General features: G+C 35.4%; 1 protein-coding gene across 4 annotated transcripts in view; it reads left to right on the forward strand.

Annotated features, from left to right (window-relative positions):
* Nucleotides 1-8,398: 8,398 nt before the first annotated feature.
* LOC115217294 (mitogen-activated protein kinase kinase kinase kinase 5) overlaps nt 8,399-18,733 on the forward strand; it is a 137,517-nt gene continuing 127,182 nt past the window's right edge. For 2 of the 4 annotated variants that reach the window (XM_029786937.2, XM_029786939.2), the window contains exon 1: nt 8,399-8,920. In XM_029786937.2, the coding sequence (XP_029642797.1) occupies nt 8,822-8,920 (99 nt within the window). In that variant the 5' untranslated portion in view covers nt 8,399-8,821. The remainder of the gene's footprint in view (nt 8,921-18,733) is intronic. The other 2 variants (XM_029786938.2, XM_029786940.2) reach the window with 1 other exon arrangement.

An 18,733-nucleotide genomic window follows, 5' to 3' on the forward strand; every position in this document is an offset into this window, starting at 1 on the left:
ATTGCAGTTTTGATTCCCAGACCGGGCATTGCGTGTGTTTATTGAGCAAAAACACCTAAAGCTCCACAAGGCTCCTGCAGGGGATGGTGGCGACCCCTGTTGTACTCTTTTGCCCCAACTTTCTCTCACTCTTTCTTCCTGTTTCTTGAGTAACGCTGCAATGGACTGGAGTCCCATCAAGCTGGGGGGAAGACATATGCCATAGAAACTAGGAAACCAGGCCCATAAGCCTGGCTAGGCTTGAAAAGGGCACATAAATAAATAAATAAATAAAAAAAACTAATGTCAAGATCCTGAATCACTTTCACTTGTGCGCACCATCACTTATAGACACAATCGCTAATTCACAAGCACTCATAGATGGACCTGTAGATTTCTTTTTTAAAAAACAAGCCTAGAGTTTGCTTAGAAGAAGCTTTTTTTCACTCTCTATAAATTTCTGGGTAACATGCAGAAGCAGTTGGTAGTGGAAACTTTTGCACTTTATTCAAAATTTGGTTCTTGTGCTTGAAAAATTTCAGCTCACTATACAAAAGTGAGCTGAAAAATAAAACTCATAAACCCAGCACCTTGTGAAGCGAGTCCTCATAAAGTAAGGTATTACTGTATATAAATACATGCATGCATATACATACATACGTACATACATATATGCATACATACATACATGTATATATATATATTTCATTTTTGGATTTGGTTTGCAATATTCTTTATGTGAGTTTGTGTGTTGAAGCACAAATTTATGTGTGAGGAGAGTTATTCTCTATTAGTGCACTTCACACAAGGACACATGGAGACACACGTCCACACATATGGAGATAGAGATCCATACATACAGACACAGTCACAAAAACCCATACACACACACACATGAAAACACACAAACACATGAATATGCACACAAACGTACACACATTCATACATATATCATACATATATACATACACACACACATACATACATGCATACACACACTTACATGCATGCATACATACATACATGTATATGCACACACACACACTGACCAACACACATACGCACAAACAAACAAAAACAACACAGCTTGAATAACGGACAGAGTCAACAACTATTGAAAAGGTTGCAAGACGCAATGAAAATTTTAGAAAAATAAATAAGTAAATGAGTGGAAATTTTACTGGTGAGTGTGTTAAATTATAAGGCACTAAAAGAGAATGACCCTCCCCAGACACAACAGTATATATATATATATATATATATATATATATATAAACGATGATGATGATGATGATATATATATATATACCCTCTTGTTTACTACTTCCGCCTTTTCAGTATGTTGACCTCGTGAAGACCACTTGCATTTTTTTTCCCCTCTGTCCTCCCACCTCAGGATCTTTCTTTCTCCTATGTTTCCGACGAAGAGCTCCGCTCGAAACGTCATACCCTCTTTCTTCCCTTTTTTCCTGAGCGCCCAATAATACTTTAATTGTTCCACATCCTCGCGTTGTTTTCTTTTTGTCTTCTTGTTTGGATTAACTTTATATATATAGTTAATCCAAACATGAAAACACAAAGAGAAAGCACAACAACGCGAGGACGTGGAACAAGTATAGTGTTATTGAACGCTCAGGAAAGGAAAGAAAGAAGGAGGATTTAACGTTTCGAGCAGAGCTCTTCGTCAGAAACAGGAAAAGGAAAGATCCAAGGAAGGGAAGAGGGAGGAAAAAAATCGCCAACGGTACACATGCGGTCACACATATATCTATATCTATATATATATATATATAATATATATATATATATATATATAAACGATGATGATGATGATGATATATATATATATACCCTCTTGTTTACTACTTCCGCCTTTTCAGTATGTTGACCTCGTGAAGACCACTTGCATTTTTTTTCCCCTCTGTCCTCCCACCTCAGGATCTTTCTTTCTCCTATGTTTCCGACGAAGAGCTCCGCTCGAAACGTCATACCCTCTTTCTTCCCTTTTTTCCTGAGCGCCCAATAATACTTTAATTGTTCCACATCCTCGCGTTGTTTTCTTTTTGTCTTCTTGTTTGGATTAACTTTATATATATAGTTAATCCAAACATGAAAACACAAAGAGAAAGCACAACAACGCGAGGACGTGGAACAAGTATAGTGTTATTGAACGCTCAGGAAAGGAAAGAAAGAAGGAGGATTTAACGTTTCGAGCAGAGCTCTTCGTCAGAAACAGGAAAAGGAAAGATCCAAGGAAGGGAAGAGGGAGGAAAAAAATCGCCAACGGTACACATGCGGTCACACATATATCTATATCTATATATATATATATATATATATATATATATATATATATATATGTAGCAATAAGAAAATGGAGGGGATCAATAGGGGGTTCATCAACTTTTAGACATTATATTAACTTATTTATTTATTTACTAAACTGTATGTATGTGTGTGTATGATACACACATGTTCTTTAGTGAACATTAAAATATCTACTTAAAAAATTCTCTATCATTGTGACATATTTACATGGTAAACAACACTCTAAATATAAACAGGAAAAAAACATAATTATTACTAACTACAAACCAAATAAATCTCACCATCCATGTACATTCTTTTGTGAACCCTTAAATACCAATATCCTAAAAGCTAACATACCAAGAAAATACATCTAACTACCAAGGTTAAAACACTAAACTGAACTTTAGAATTTAACCTTCACATTCTCAAAACAAAATGTAAACAATCATTAATGTCTAAATAAACCCAACAACAACCAAGTCATGTGACAGTTTTGCTAACTAACAATCTTACTATGTTCTTTAGTGAACCCCTATGATCTGAAGATGACACACCTAAACATACACACCTAATTACATAGCTTTACATGCATGAATAAATTCTAACAATTAGTACTTCTCCAAGTTTAGTCAAAAAAATCTCCATACCACCTTACCACAACAACCTAGCATAAAGCATAATTACTATTCAACAGAACTCAGGTTACCCAAGAAAATTTTTAACTTAGCACAGATTATATAAAGCCAAGATGAACGTAAATGAATTACACTCTGATGTTCTTAGCCTATGATGGCATGAGGGATATTAGTGGATTGCAATTTGTAAACACCCACTTAACTTAATACATCATCATGACCGCCATCACCACTACCTTTGCCGCTGCCATCACCGCCACCACCACCACCACTGCCACCATAACCACCACCACCACCATCATCATTCTCATTTATCGTCCTTGTTCCTTGCTAGCTTGGGTTGGATGGTTTGATAGGATCTGATGAGTCCAAGAACTACATTGTGTTCCAATGCTTGGGCATGGTTTCTACTGCTGGATACCTTTCCTAATATCAGTTCCAAATTTTGGCACAAGGTAGGGTATAAGTCAAATACATCGACTCACTGGTACTTATTTTATTGACCCTGAAAGGTTTTGCATCAGAGACAGGGTGTGCAAGGAGTGATGTTGTAGCGTTCGTGTTTCAGTGCGTCGAAAGCTTTGGTTTGTGTAGGAGTCAGCGAAATGGTTTTATTCTTCATGTGTCAGTTCTGGAGAAGCTTGGTGAGTGGAGACAGGAGTCCAGTGCAGCGAGGAATGAATCAACGATAGAAGTTAAGTAAACCAAAGAAATGGCATAACTGATGAAAGGAAGCTGGAGGAAGAATGTCCTCAATAGCTCGAAGTTGTCTGGTAGAAGTTGAATGCCATCTTTGTCTATGATGTGACCATGGCAGTGAGCAGGAAAATTAATCCAAAGCAAGGCAAGACATGCACTTTGAGAACAGCTGTACATGTGTAATGCACCACAAGATTACGCAGGAACAAAGAAGGTGAGCAAGAAGGGAAGACATATTGAAAACAAATGCACCCACATAGTTTAAACAGAAAATTAAGCTAGCATGTTATGGATGTCACTAATGGTTTGTTTTCTTTGAAAAATATTTTCTGAAGAAATATTTTGATGTTGGGTTGTCACCAATGTAAAAGGTCACCAATGTTGGACATCACTGGTTTAGAGTCACCAATTGAGTGAGTGTGGTGTCTAATTTATAGTATGAAAGTTGGTAAAAAGAAAAATATCAGAAGGCAATTTTTTAATGAAAATATTTTTTAATTAACAAGACCTGACAAGTAGTAAGATGTGTAGCCTGTGTGTGTGCGAGTCAAGGAAAGCTGATATCACTTATGTTAGAAATATCAATTTAGTGGTAAGGCATAAGCTGATATAATTCAGAGTTAGCTGTGCAAAGTTGATGTGAAAACAAAGAGCTGTTCAATGTTGAGAAAGAGATGTTATATGATTCAGAGTTAGCTGACACAAAGTTGGTGTGCAAAACAAAGAGATTGTTCCATGCTGAAAGAGAGATGTTACTCTTCTGTCAACTATCTGGTAGCTAGTTAAAATTCCCACTTCTCTGTTTGGGCAGAGAACTACATTTGGTATTCATACACACCCAGCCCTGATTGGCTGGAATATACCATAGCACAACTGTACTATGATGCGACAACAAAAATAGCTTTCCTGAATCATTACAAGGTTCTTGATTCAAGGTTTCACTTCCATACTTGGAAGTTCCTCTCTAAAACTATCAGTGATTCATCTCAAGGAACTGTTATTCACATACAGACGTTCCTATGGGCAACTAGTCTTAAATTCCTTTGTTAAAGCCAGGAGGAAGACCATAATACATAAAGAGGGAGCTGAGAACTAAGTCTTGGTATTCACTAATCTGTTCACAAAATTCCTTACTGATGGCATCTTTGAACATGCCATTTACTATCTCTCGTTTTCTTAACAACCATCAGTATACAGAGCATGGAATCCTGTCAATTTAAGTAAAATGGTTTACTTTATCCTAAGTATTTCCTAAATAGTTGTCTCATTAAGGCATTGATGGTTTTTCTTCCTATCATAAACCTGAGCTGCATTTCATCTAGGTTAATTTTCTTTTTAACCAGTTATGTTGTAACTCTTACAGTAACCTTCATAACCTAGTCCATCATTATGATGTCTCATTCTAGAGCATCTGTTACCTTTGCAGCACATGCTGATGATACTGCTACACAAGTCATTATATTTGACATCTTTCTATACTAACGCATTGACTATATCAGAGACAATCTTCTTTCCTACTTTGCCAGAGATTTTAAATGTCTCAGTGACTCAACCTGATAGTCCAGTTGCTTTCTCTACTCTCATATCCTTATTCATACTTAAAATGTTTATGGAGGTGGAGCTTTTTGTAATGTCTTTCTCTCAAACATTTTCGATTTTCAACGATCTTATTCAAATAGTGTTTCCTTTCCTCTCTCTTTTCACCATCAATAATGGTAAGTGCACCATTATCCATAATGATCTCTCAATCTTCTTTTGTACACAGCCTTGCAATCTGCAATACCTCTCCTGTTTATCCTCATGCTGCAAAATGTGCAAGCCTCTTACTTTGGCTTCTGCTTTTGGTAAATGTACCTGACATCTAGTGTCTCTTCTAGCTATTTCATATTGTGTGTGTGTGTGTACTTGCATGGGTATTGATATATAAGGTGACCATAAAGTCTGGACATATAGGCAAAAATACGATGGCATGCATTAAAAGTACCTGTTCTTTGTCAATATGATCATCTCTTGCATCCACTGAGTAGTATCGATTGAATTCTTTCTCCTTTTTTGGATTCGGTTTGCAAGATTCTTTATATGAGTTCGTCTGTTGAAGCATATTCTGTTGTGTCTGGGAAGAGTAATTTTCTTTTTGTGCCTTATAACGTAACACGCTCACCGGTAAAATTTCCACTTTTTTCTTATTTTTATTTTCCTAAAATTTTCGTTGCGTCTTGCAACCTTTTCGATAGTTTTGACTCTCCTTTGGAAAACTCAATTGCAGAAGGAAAGCTCAAGAATATTAGTGACATTTCCCATGTATCCAGGCTTTATGATCACCCTGTATACGCTCACATACTTACATTTATTATCATGCATTCAACCTCAATGTACAACTAGACCCTAACAGGCATTAATGTTATTCATTTACATATCACTAGAGTCATTGTATGTGTATAGTTTTTTGTGGATGAGTTGACATAGGTTACACTTTAATGTATGTTTAATAAGAACAATTAACCTTGCTTTTTTTAGCAGACCTTGTCACTAATACACAACTCTCTCTCTCTCTCTCTCTCTCTCTCTCTCTCCAGAACAAACCTCCAAAGAACTGCTCAACTAGTTTCATTAGGAATGTCTATTCATGTCACCTTTCATAGTGCAAGAACTAACCCATATACTTAGAAAAAAAGGCAATGAGTGACAAGAGCCGATTTGACTAACTTTCATAACAATACATTCACTGCTAGGGTGCATTAATAACTTAAGAACTGAGACGGTATTTCTGTGAATAAATCGTGAATATGTGAACGTATGTTTGACAAATAATTACTGGTTAAATTTTCTTCGGGTTATTTGTCCTGAAGAAAGGTCTTTCGTGTTTAAATTACAGGAACTATTTAAAGGCAGGTTGAATATTTGTTAATTGTATAAATGTTGACTTATTTTACAATTCATACACACTACTATATAAACGTCAACAGCTATACTGATTTAAAATATGACGGCGAGGAAGACACCTAAACCATCGGGGTTGTGGTGATATTTAAAAGTACATGTCTCAATACTTTATATTCATTATTAATGTACCCTGCCAGAGAATGTACTGATGTGTAACGGAGTAAAATCGGCGCCCGTTGTATTATTTTTCATCTGTCAGCTGTTATACTCTGTAGGATAAATATAAGTAGACACTTTCGAAGACATAAACAACCAGTCAAAACTAGTCGAGACGTTCTCAGTTTCGACCTGAGGACTTTATACCTTGAGGTTGTATAATTAAACATACGTGGTGAACAATTTATCCTCGCATACACTATCTCTGCGCTTTATATATATATATATATATATATATATTATATATATATATAATATATATATATATGAGTGGTCTAAGAGACCATAAGTGAAGGGAAGGATGCACTCGTATATCTGTCAGTAAAGTGGTTATATTATCCGAAAAGGATATACTATAGCCATAATGGATGTTTAATACTATACTCTTCGGATAATATATATATATATATATATATATATATATATTATATATATATATATATATATATATATATATATATATATATATACAGGGTGAGAGAGAAAGAGAGAGAGATGCATATGCACACAGGTAGATCGATCGATCGATAGATAGACGCATATACACAAACACACACACGCGACATGTGTGCGCAGTTAATCGACATAACACATGTGCTTTTCGTTACTGGATATTCTGTTTAAGGTCGCGGTTGAAGTTTTAATAAGTAGGGATTGACTGAAGATTACGCCTTGTTTATCAGATTTTACTGTTTCCTTAACTTATGTAGTTTCCATGCATGTGAGTAAAGTGAGTATATGTTTAACTTGTGAGCTAACATCACATTTAACTTGTAGCTGCTAATAATCTGACTAAACTGACAGGTTGTTAGAAAATGTGTATAACTATATAACTGTCTATAAGCCTTTTGAGTTACGTATGCAGTCAGGGAGGGGTTAAACGAAGAACGAATGCTTAAATACACATACGTACACAGAAGACAAAATAAAACATTTTAAAAATCTAATGCGAGAGGAATTCTAAAATTTATTGTCAGAAATCAAGAGATGAGTAAATAGATTTCTGTCGATGTGTTAATTTTTGTTGTTACATTGTTAATTAAATACGATATATATATATATATATATATATATGTAATCATGAGCGGGCGTACATTTTTGTGTTAGATATATACATGCTCAAATTAATGTAGGCATACATTAATATTTTCATAAATTATGATTACTGAAATCTCGATGAAGAAACCTCAATTCAGCGATACATTTAAATCTATTCACAGATCGTGTTGCGTTTATCTACGTTTATACTGAAAATATAATTTGAATACCTGATAATTCGACTCGCAAAATAAATACCGACACATTAGCAAAACGAATTCAGAATTTAAATAAAAAGAATAAACATCAAACGCTGGTTTTATGCGACAGTAACTCAATGTAGTTAGAAAACGCATAAGAAAATATGATCCTTAATCTATAAAACCTTTAAATACTGTTATAGTTCTAGAATTATATTGTGAGAAGCTGATGTCTAGTTATGCAATATATTTCTTGTATTAGTGTTATCATTCTATAAGCTTATCTCTGATTTAAATATTGCAATTAATTTTATGCCAGTTGTGTATAGAACTTTAATATCATATATATGACGTTGACAAGAAACCGGCAAGGATATTATTTTGTGTTTAATACCTATTTTTAGGTTTAATATCGCTGAATGAATTTAAAGGAGGAACACAGGACATTGGACTGAAGATGAAAAATTAAACCCCTACCACTTCCGGTAAATACTGAATTATCTGCCCCTATTTCTTGTTAATCCAGAATTATTCCTCATTATTCCACAGAACAACTGATGTTGCCTAGATAATGAGACTACTGCTGCTGATGGATAATATTTATTAATTAAACGCAGAAATATTATATTTTACACAAACTACAATATTAATTATTACAGTTTTTGTTTGAAACATTCATTAAAGAAATCTGTCTTTGCTATGATGCGCATGTCCGGAAATTGTGGTTGACAGGTTCCAGTGGTAATTTTTAGGTTCCAGAATGTCTTCTTGTGTCGTGAAACCTAAACAGAGAAATATGAAAGAAAAACAATTACGTGATTGATAGCAGATTAATTATATTTGGATATTACAGTTTTAGCAATGTGTGCAGCTCCTGTTGAAATATTAAGAAGAAATCCTCAAGAAGATTTCGAACTTATTCAGCGCGTCGGAAGTGGAACGTACGGTGATGTTTATAAGGTTAGTCTTGTTCAGTTTCTCACTTAAAAAAAAAAAAAAAATAACGTTTATCATTGACGACGATACATCACGGTGGAAATCTTATTAAACCTAACCAGGAAGACTGGCAATTCATAATTCAATCTAATTGTTATGTTTTAAAATGTTTTGTGTCAAGTGTCACATTAAACGGTTGTACATCTATGGAATGGCAATATTTTTATGAAAGGTTTCTTTTGTTTATATATCCGATTCCATAATGTTTCTCAGAATCTGACGATGGATAAATGCCTTTTCCATTTTGTTTTATCCTTGCTAACATGAAGAAATAACCAAAAGCTTACATACTATATATATTTACGTGCTAGATATACCCAAATATATTTAAAACATAGTGGATTGACACGCAATGTTACTACTGATTATTATCTTGCCCAAAACTGAAGACAATTTTATTTATTTATATATACATTTTTTTTTTTTTTGGTTTTTCATAGCAGCTAACTGTTATTTTGATTACTCTAATTACAAAAACTCCTGTTTTATTAGCATTAACATTATTTCTCTTACAAGATTGTTGTAAACTGATGAAATGTTATTAGTTGTTCTATTAGATTGACTAAAATGTCATTCACCTATTGCGACTCATTTAGACAACGTATTCTCTATTCTCTCACCAAATTCTTCACATCTCAACTTTGTTGTGTAGTTACTTCACATTTTTAAATATTTAGTTATTCCTGAATTATTTTAAAATATCAAGATTAAAATCATCGTTGTCGTTGTCTTAGTTTTTATAATAAATAATAAACAGGTCGTTCCTCTCACATTGCAGCATCAGAATTCCATTTGTGTCTCTGAAGACGTCTGTAGTCGTTTCTAAAAATGTAGGGTATAAAACTGATGCCAAGCATCGAGTTAGTTTAATGAGACATTTTGTCTTTCGTAATCTGGGTGTTATTTTAATATAATAAGCGACCTCTTTCTTGTCAATTGTCTTTCAGAATGATTTATTTTGCTTCTTGTGCCATTAGAGGACATCATAATCATCTTTCCCCATCGTAGAACTCTATGGCTAGAAAATATTTCTACTACTTAATTTATCCCCACAATACGAAACTTATGACGTAGGAAATAGAAAATTACAAAATGAATGATTCAGAAGTGCTAGTGCTATATATATATATATATATATATATAGATAGATAGATACAAACACACACATATATATATTATATATATGCACACACACAATTTAATATCATCATCGGTCACGCAATTTCGAAACTTTCATCTCGACCCTGGACAGTCTTGATGCTGTCATATACATAGTATATTTTATGATTTAAAAAAAAAAAAATATACAATCGTTTTTCTTTTCTTTTTTTTTTTTTTTTTTTCAAAATCTGTTGATTATGTAATATTGTGCCGTTAATGACGGCAACTTGTGTATAAAATGATCAAAATAGAATTTGCCAGCGACTTGTTCATCCTGGAGATTGCAGCGCACAACATTTACCAACCACCACCACATTGTAGTGATAGTTGTCTGCTGATTAGTAAGTAGATGTTGTAGACACACACCCGCCCATAAATACACCATATATATATATATATATATATATATATATATATATATATATATATATATATACGTACGTACACGCACGTATATATACTTACGTACACGCACACGTACACACTGACGATAATTACTGATTGTATGTCTTAATTTCAAGAAATTCGTACAGTACCTACCTATTCGTGCATTAGCTATATTTTAATATCGTCCTTCTTCAGGACTTCACCAACTTCTGCATACTTTGATGGTGGTTGTGATGGCGTTAGTAGTAGTAGTAGTTATTAAATATAAATTATATGAAAAACATAGAAGTAATTAACTAAATATATTTACGCTAAGATTATTTGTGCAAATTCTTGAAATGACTTATATTATTTGGATGTCTTTCCAATTTTTCTCCACCTAATGACAATGTAGCAGTGGTATTTACTTCTAAGCAAGAGCACATTTCAAGATTTAAACCTCTAAAATTCCTTCGGTCATTGTAACACCTGTTTCCTTTGTATATATTCAAATTACTAGATTTGCAGAACAATTCAAACCTCACTGAATAAAAAAAAAAAAAACCCAAAAAACAAGTGAACAAATGCATTACGTTCACAATGATGAAAAATCTTTGGCAAAAATATTTCATTTTTCGAATTGTTCTTGTGGAGATACCACTTTCTAAAGTAGGTGCAGTTTAATTTATGATGTTCATGAGCTGCAAAGTGTTAGTCATCTAAATTATATACAGGCTGGAATATCCACCATTAATCTAAATCTTTAAACATTGTGGCTTCTCCCCCTACAAAAACATCCAGATATTACAAATTGTTCACATATACATATGCCTATATATATATATAATATATATATATATATATATATATATATATGCTTGTTTATATGTGGGCGTATATATAGGAGCGCATATACTCATGCATATATATATATATTATATATATATATGTACATATACGTGTGTGTGTGTGTGTGTATATATACACACACACGTATCATCATCATCATTTAATGCCCGTGCTGGCATGGGTTGGTCAGTTTCAAAGGAGTTGGCAAGCCAGAAGATTGTACCTAATTCTGCTTGACTACAGTTGGATGCCCTTCATAATGCTAACCACTTTGCAGAGTGCTTTTTACATGGCACTAGTACCAGGAAGGTCATCAGTTAGCTTGCAACACAAGTGGGGAAGTAGTATTGAGGCAGTGGCTTCGTGCCATGTGATGAGAGATTAAAGTATGATACATGGACAGAAACAGGTGTCTTGCAGTAGAGGAGTTACAGGGCTACTCCAGTTGGAAAAAGACAGAAGAGGGAGACAGATGAGGAAAATCTTTTGGGGCAACCCACATTTGTGTGTGTGCATCTGTCTTGGTGCTGCTCTCTGGCTTATCAATTCCAGTCAAACCCATGCCAGCATGAAAAGCAGATATTAAATGATGATGATGATATATCATCATCATCAGTTGACGTCCGTTTTCCATGCTAGCATGGGTTGAACAATTCGACCGGGGTCTGGGAAGCCAGGAGGCTGCACCAGGCTCCAGTCTGATCTGGCAGTGTTTCTACTGCTGGATGCCCTTCTTAATGCCAACCACTCCATGAGTGTAGTGGGTGCTTTTTACATGCCACCGGCACAGTTGCGAGAGGGGCACGGACGCCAGTCAAGGCGGCGCTGGCATCAGCCATGTTCGGATGGTGCTTTTTATGTGCCACTGGTACGGGTATCACAACTACAATTTCCATTTGATTTTTATTTTGATGTTGATGTACTTGACTCAATAGGTCTCCTCAAGCACAGCAGGTCACCCTATGATCCAAGGTAAGCACAGCAGGCCATCCTGCCAGCCATAAACTATAAAAAGAGTGGGCGTATGAGAAATCCAAGACAAGCTTGTATGTATTTGTCAAGCTTAATTATGTTTATCTGTATCATTACCGTCATCTTAGCTTGTCTTGGATTTTACTTAGAACCATTCTTGAAACCTAGTCCTAGATGAAGAATTCAGAGTTTAAGTTGAAATTCATTTGAGCACTAATGAGCATATCTTGCTCTTATCTATTATATATGCATATGTGTGTATGTATGATTGTGTATCTTAAAAAAATTTTTAAAAAGACTTGTATGGCAACTAACAGAAAGGGCAAAATACAGACATCAATAAACACTTTTCATCTGCCAATTTTCATTCCAGAATTATTGGGATTTTGGCACTTAGAAAAAAAAGTTTGTATTCTTCATTTAGGAAATGTCAGAGCAAGTATATATGTATTTAGACATGTATGTGTGTGTATGTGTATTCACAAGCAAAGACATGTATGTATATGAACTTACATGTATGTATGGGTACATATGTTTGTTTATATTTACATGTATTTAGTTATGTGTGTGCATGCGCGTGTGTTTATTGTTTTGAATTGGCAGCAATCAAATTCTAACTGACATGAACTAAAACAAATATCACTTCAGTGTGGAAACCAAGCTCATGTTGTCAGTGAGCTATTAGTGGAATAATACCAAAATATCCATTTCTGATTCAACTATCATAATAGAGACATGAAAAAGCTATATTAACCTCAATAAAGTGTAAATGTGATGAATTTTGGACTCTGTTATAAATCCTTCTAAATTGGTGAAATTATTCCATGGAGGTTTTAAATTCATCAAACTCTTCAAATCCCACTATACGAGCTAATCTTCAAGAAAGAAAGAAAGAACACACACACACACACACACACACTTGCACCATCATTCTTCTTAGAAATTTACCTGCTTCTCAACTGTGCAGTGGTCCTTGCTTTGTTGTGAAAAATGTTTCTCTGTGTTACAGATGTAAAAATTAAAAAAATTTTGACAAGCTGTGTCAAGGGTCAAGATATAATCCCAAGAATTTCTTTGGTCTCAAAAATGCGCCTTTCAAATTTAAGCAATTCGGTTTCCAGTTTACCTTTCATTTGCAACAAGCATCAGCAAAAAGGCACAACGAACAGACACTTAGATTGGCCTGAATTAATTTGAGACATCAGTGTTCTGTCTAGGATCTTCCAATCTGTTTTTTTTTTTAGTTTCTAACAGAAAAATGAAGTATTTTGTATTGCCAGACACTTCAATAAATATTGGGAAAATATACAGTTAAAAAAATAATTCTTGAAGACCAGTGATCCTTACTGGAGTCCATAAAAGATTTTGGAAGTCCACACAAGTAAAATATTTAAATTGGGGACCAACAATAGTATATATAGGATCTGTGAGCAAATTTTGCTTTAGATGTATTTATTGCAAGAAACAGCTAGGTTTGTTTCTCAAGCGTTTTATGTAGTTCAATCTACACAAGTTAATGTGTGAAAGACAAAATAGAAATTTTAGAATATCTATCTATAAAACTAGTTTTTAAACTGTAATCAAAGAGATCCATATGTAAAAACTGGCTGCGAACCACTGATATAGACTAATTATGTAAATTATATTATTCAGAATAAAATTTAATTTTAGGTTTTAAAGGGATGGTTGTGTGCTTAAGAAGCTTGCTTTGCAATCACATAGTTTTAGGTTCAGTCCCACTGCACAGAACTTTGGGTAAGTGTCTTCTATTGTCCATGTTAACCAATGCCTTGTGAGTGAATTTGGTTGACAGAAACTATGTGGAAGCCCATCGTATGTGTGTGTCCCCTTCCTCATAACTTGGCAACTGGTGTTGTCTTGTTTACATCCTTATAACTTAGCAGTTTGACAAAAGAGATCAATAAGATAAGTACTGTAGTCAATTTGTGAGGAAGGGCATCCAGCCGTAGAAACATTGCCAGATCAAACTGGGCCTGGTGCAGGGTTCTGGCTTTCCAGACCCCATTTGAACCGTCCAACCTATGCCAGCAGGGAAAGCGGACACAAAACGATGATGATGAAACCCTCCAAGATGGTGTTCCAGCATGGCTACAGTCCAATGACTGAATCAAGTAAACAATAAAAGATAAGGTTTGCTTGTTTATTTCATTCATGGCTGTATGGTAAGAAGCTTGCTTTCCAACCACATGGTCCAGGGTTCAGCTCCACTACATGACACTTTGAGCCTCAGGTCAACTAAAGCATTGTCAGTGGATTTGGTAGACAGAAACTGAAAGAAACCTGTCATATCTTATACTTGTTTTAGTCTTCGACTGCAGCGACGCTGGGACATTGCCTTGAAGAGTTTTTAGTTAATAAATAGACCCAAGAACTTTTTTTTTTAAGCTTGGTACTTATTCTATCAGTCACTTTTGGCAAACCTCTAAGTTACAGGGACACAAATACACCAACACCAGATGTGAAGCAGTGGAGGAAAACGCAGACACAAAGACACACGCATGTATATATATACATGTGTGTATATATACATGTGTATATATATGTGTATATATATATATGTATATATACGTGTGTATATATATGTATATATACGTGTGTATATGTATATATGTCTGTGTGTGTGTGTGTGTGTATATATATATATATATATATATATATATATGTATACTCAACTCAAGGCTATAATAGAAGACCCTTATTCAAGTTGCTACACAGTGGTACTGAACCATGTGGTTGAGAAGCAACCTTTTTACTACACTTGTCTATATTTGATTCCACAACCACTTGTTAACTGGTGTTGGTGTGTTTAACATCCCCTGTAACCTAGCAGTTTGGCAAAAGAGACCAGGCTTAAAATAAAAGTAAGTACAAAGATTCTTCAATTTGGTGCCCCAGCATAGCTGCAGTCTAATGACTGAAACAAGTCACAGACAAAAGATTATTTATTTATTTGCACATTTTGGTGGAAGTTATATTCCGAATTGCTTGGCTTGCAGCTGCTATTGGTGAAACAACATTCTTATATCGATGAAAGGGTGTCAGCATCTTCTTAGCATAATTTAACTGCAATAGACCAAATTCATGGGTGTGTATTTATTTTAGGTATGGATATACTGGGTCTGCACCAGCCAAGGCAACTTATGTCCATGCAGGCATAGGTGTAGTTGTGTTAAGAAGTTGACAACTACTTGGTTTTAGGTTTACTTCTATTGCGGATGCCTTGTGCTAGTTTCTTTTGCTACAGCCCTGGGTCAACCAAAGCCTTGTGAGGGAATTTGGTAAATAGAAACTGAATGTAACATGTTGTATTGTCATCATCTCATTTTACATTCACTTCTCCATGCTTGCAGATGTCTGAGGCAGATTTTCTGCAGCTGGTTGTTCTTTCTGTTGTGAACCCTCACCTGTCACCTAGCAAATTGATATTTTTCAATGGCCAGATATGTTTTAAAATTTGTACAGTGGTGATGCTTGTTTAGAAGTATTGCACACTCCCAAAAGATGGAAGCACAAACGTGCACACACAGACACACACATATGTATGTTTATATATACACATGTATATGTATATATACACATATAATATACCTAATTCAAGGCTATAATAGAAGGCTCTTATCCAAGTTGCTACACAATGGGATTGAACCTGGAACCATGTGGTTGAGAAACAACCTTTTTACCACACTTGTCTGTATTTGATTCCACAACCACTTGTCAACTGGTGTTATTGTGTTTAACATCCCCCGTAATTTAGCAGTGGTGTATTTATGTATAGAAGAAAACACATAAATATATATACATTTGCACAATTTTATTTTAAGAGCCATTTTTGCCAAGCCGGCATGGGCATGTCTTCTCATGTACAGCACATCACCAATCAATGTGACTCTGCATCAACTTCAGATCTGTCTTCACCACTTCCTCCCAAGCCTTCTGTAGTCTCTCTCTTCTACAAGCTCACTTCACTTTGAATGGGCGTACACATCAGGTGCCCGTACCAGCACAATCTTCTCTCTTGTACACTTTGTCTGGTTTCTCATGTTCCATTTTTCTTCCAATTTATTTGTGCACTGATATTCATGCACCCTGACATTACACATCCAATGGAGCAAACTTGTTTCATTTCTTTTAGGTTTATATAAATCCTTTACATTCAAAGCCCACTTCTTACAACCATGCAGCATTGCACTTTGCACACAAGCATCATACAATCTGTCCTTCACTCTGAAGTAGAAGATCTTTGTTGCTAACAGAGTTAATAGTTCTCGCTTTGGTTACTACTCTATCTGAACACTCACCCCTACTGTTAATTAAGTCCCAAGCTTACAGAAACTATTTATTACTTCTGGAAATCCATCTTGGCATTGGAAGGAGTCAATTTCATATGTGCCCTTAGTATTTACAACCCCTGTACACCTGCTACATATGAAGTTTACCTTCTCTGTTGACCTACCTGTGATCCCACTGTACCTCTTGTACATTCATAGTTTACACTGGATTCTCTGAATAAAATTCTTAAGTACTTTTCTGTGTATCAAACATGGCTTTTCTCTTGTGGTAGCAAAGTTCTGTCTTCTTCATTTTGAAGCCTCTTGGCTCCAAGTTTTGTTTGCATGTCTGAAATTTTTTTTCTAATTCTACTAGAGACCTTGCTTTTACAGCAAGGTCATCAACATACAAAAGCTCCTTGCTAGTCTTGAACGCCTTTACCAGGGCTTGAAGGACTATAATGAATAGAAGTGAGCTGAGGACTGAGCCCTGGTGCACCTCTGCTCTCCCACTGAATTCATCACTAACTCTCACTTTATTGACTGGACCTCTATACATAACTTGTACAGCTCCCACAAGCCATTTGTCTACTCTTAACTTCATTAACCACCAGATCACAGAGCAGGGAACCCTATTGAAGGTTTTCTCTAGATCAATAAATGTCAGGTAGAGGGGATTATTTCTGCCTAGATACTTCACTTGCAGCTGTCTCACGAGAAAGATTGCTTCAGTAATTCTTCTTTCAGGTATAAAAACCAACTGCATTGCATCTGTGTTGATTCTTTTTCTATTCAGTTGTGCTACAATTCTCTCTTTAACCTTCATAACATGGTCCGTTAGTTTAATGCCCCTATACTTCTCTCTAGTACACTACCTTTGCTCTTGTAGAAGTTGGTAATCATGCTGCACCACCAGTCACTTGGCATATCTACTGGATATTTTAAACATCTCTGTGGTGATAGAACAGTAGCTTTCCTTGCCTTCTTGTCCTTAATCGCTTTATTCGCTACATGGCTGTCAACTTGGATGGCTGCTTCCTCTGTTGGGTCTACTTGGCTGTGGGCCCTTCTTCTCTCATGTATTCTCCTTGTTCAGCAACCTCTCATAATAGCACTGTTACATTTCTTTCTTTACATTCTCAGTAAGAGCAAGGGTACCATTATCATTCCATACATTCTTTTCCCTAATGATGCCTTGATTTTCTCTCACACACTGCCTTGCAATCCAGAATACTTTGTGTTTCTAATTGTCATATCTTAGAACGTTAGCAAACTTTTTACTCTGGCCTTCTTCCCTTGCTAGATATACCTGATATCTTGCTTCTGTTCTTGCAGCTGGGTATTGTTGTCTCTTAGCTTTTATGGCCATGTCTATAGGGCTGTTCCACTATTATGTCACCTTTTTGGCTGAGACCTTGTTCAGCCACAATTTGGTCTGTCACGTTTAGTATGTTTTCCAGCAGAACCTTCCAGTTGTCCCTCTACATTATTTTCTCCTCCTCCTATTTTAAATAATTTGTCTCTTAACCTGTTGCTGGTTGTTTTCTATGTCCTCTTCCCAATTCAGGTTGCCCTCTGTCTCCGTGACCTTGTAACTCTTGTCTGAAGTAACTAACCAGCATTTTATGTTGTGTAGTACACTCTCTGCCAGGGATAAACTTAGCATTCACAACCAGCTGACTATTTTTCTAGCTAGTATGAAGTCTGTCTACTGTGTTTACCTGAATGTCAGATGATCAGGTGACTAGAACATTTTTTTGAAGTTGGTGCTGCAAATGGTAAGGCCATTTGCATCACAGCACTCCATGAATGCTAACAAAGTCTTTATGATGTTGTCCAACTTCACCTTTAAAATCATCAGCCATGATGATGAAGTTACTGTTATTCATTTTGGACATGACCTGCAGAAGGATATCATAGAAGTCTTCTTCTTCTTCTTGATCTGTCAAACTTTTTGCATTAAGGTAGTTAAATGATGGAGTAGATCTTCACTTCTACATTTCAACATCTCAATACAGAGACCATCCATCCCAGGCAGCTTAATATTATTTAACTTCTTTACTGCATTTTCACCTTCTTCTAGGGAAGTTTCTGCCATATGTTCTTTTGTGGGCATCAAAGAATCAAACCAACAAACTTG

The sequence above is a fragment of the Octopus sinensis genome, linkage group LG11 (assembly GCF_006345805.1).
Source record: "Octopus sinensis linkage group LG11, ASM634580v1, whole genome shotgun sequence".
Taxonomy (NCBI): domain Eukaryota; kingdom Metazoa; phylum Mollusca; class Cephalopoda; order Octopoda; family Octopodidae; genus Octopus; species Octopus sinensis.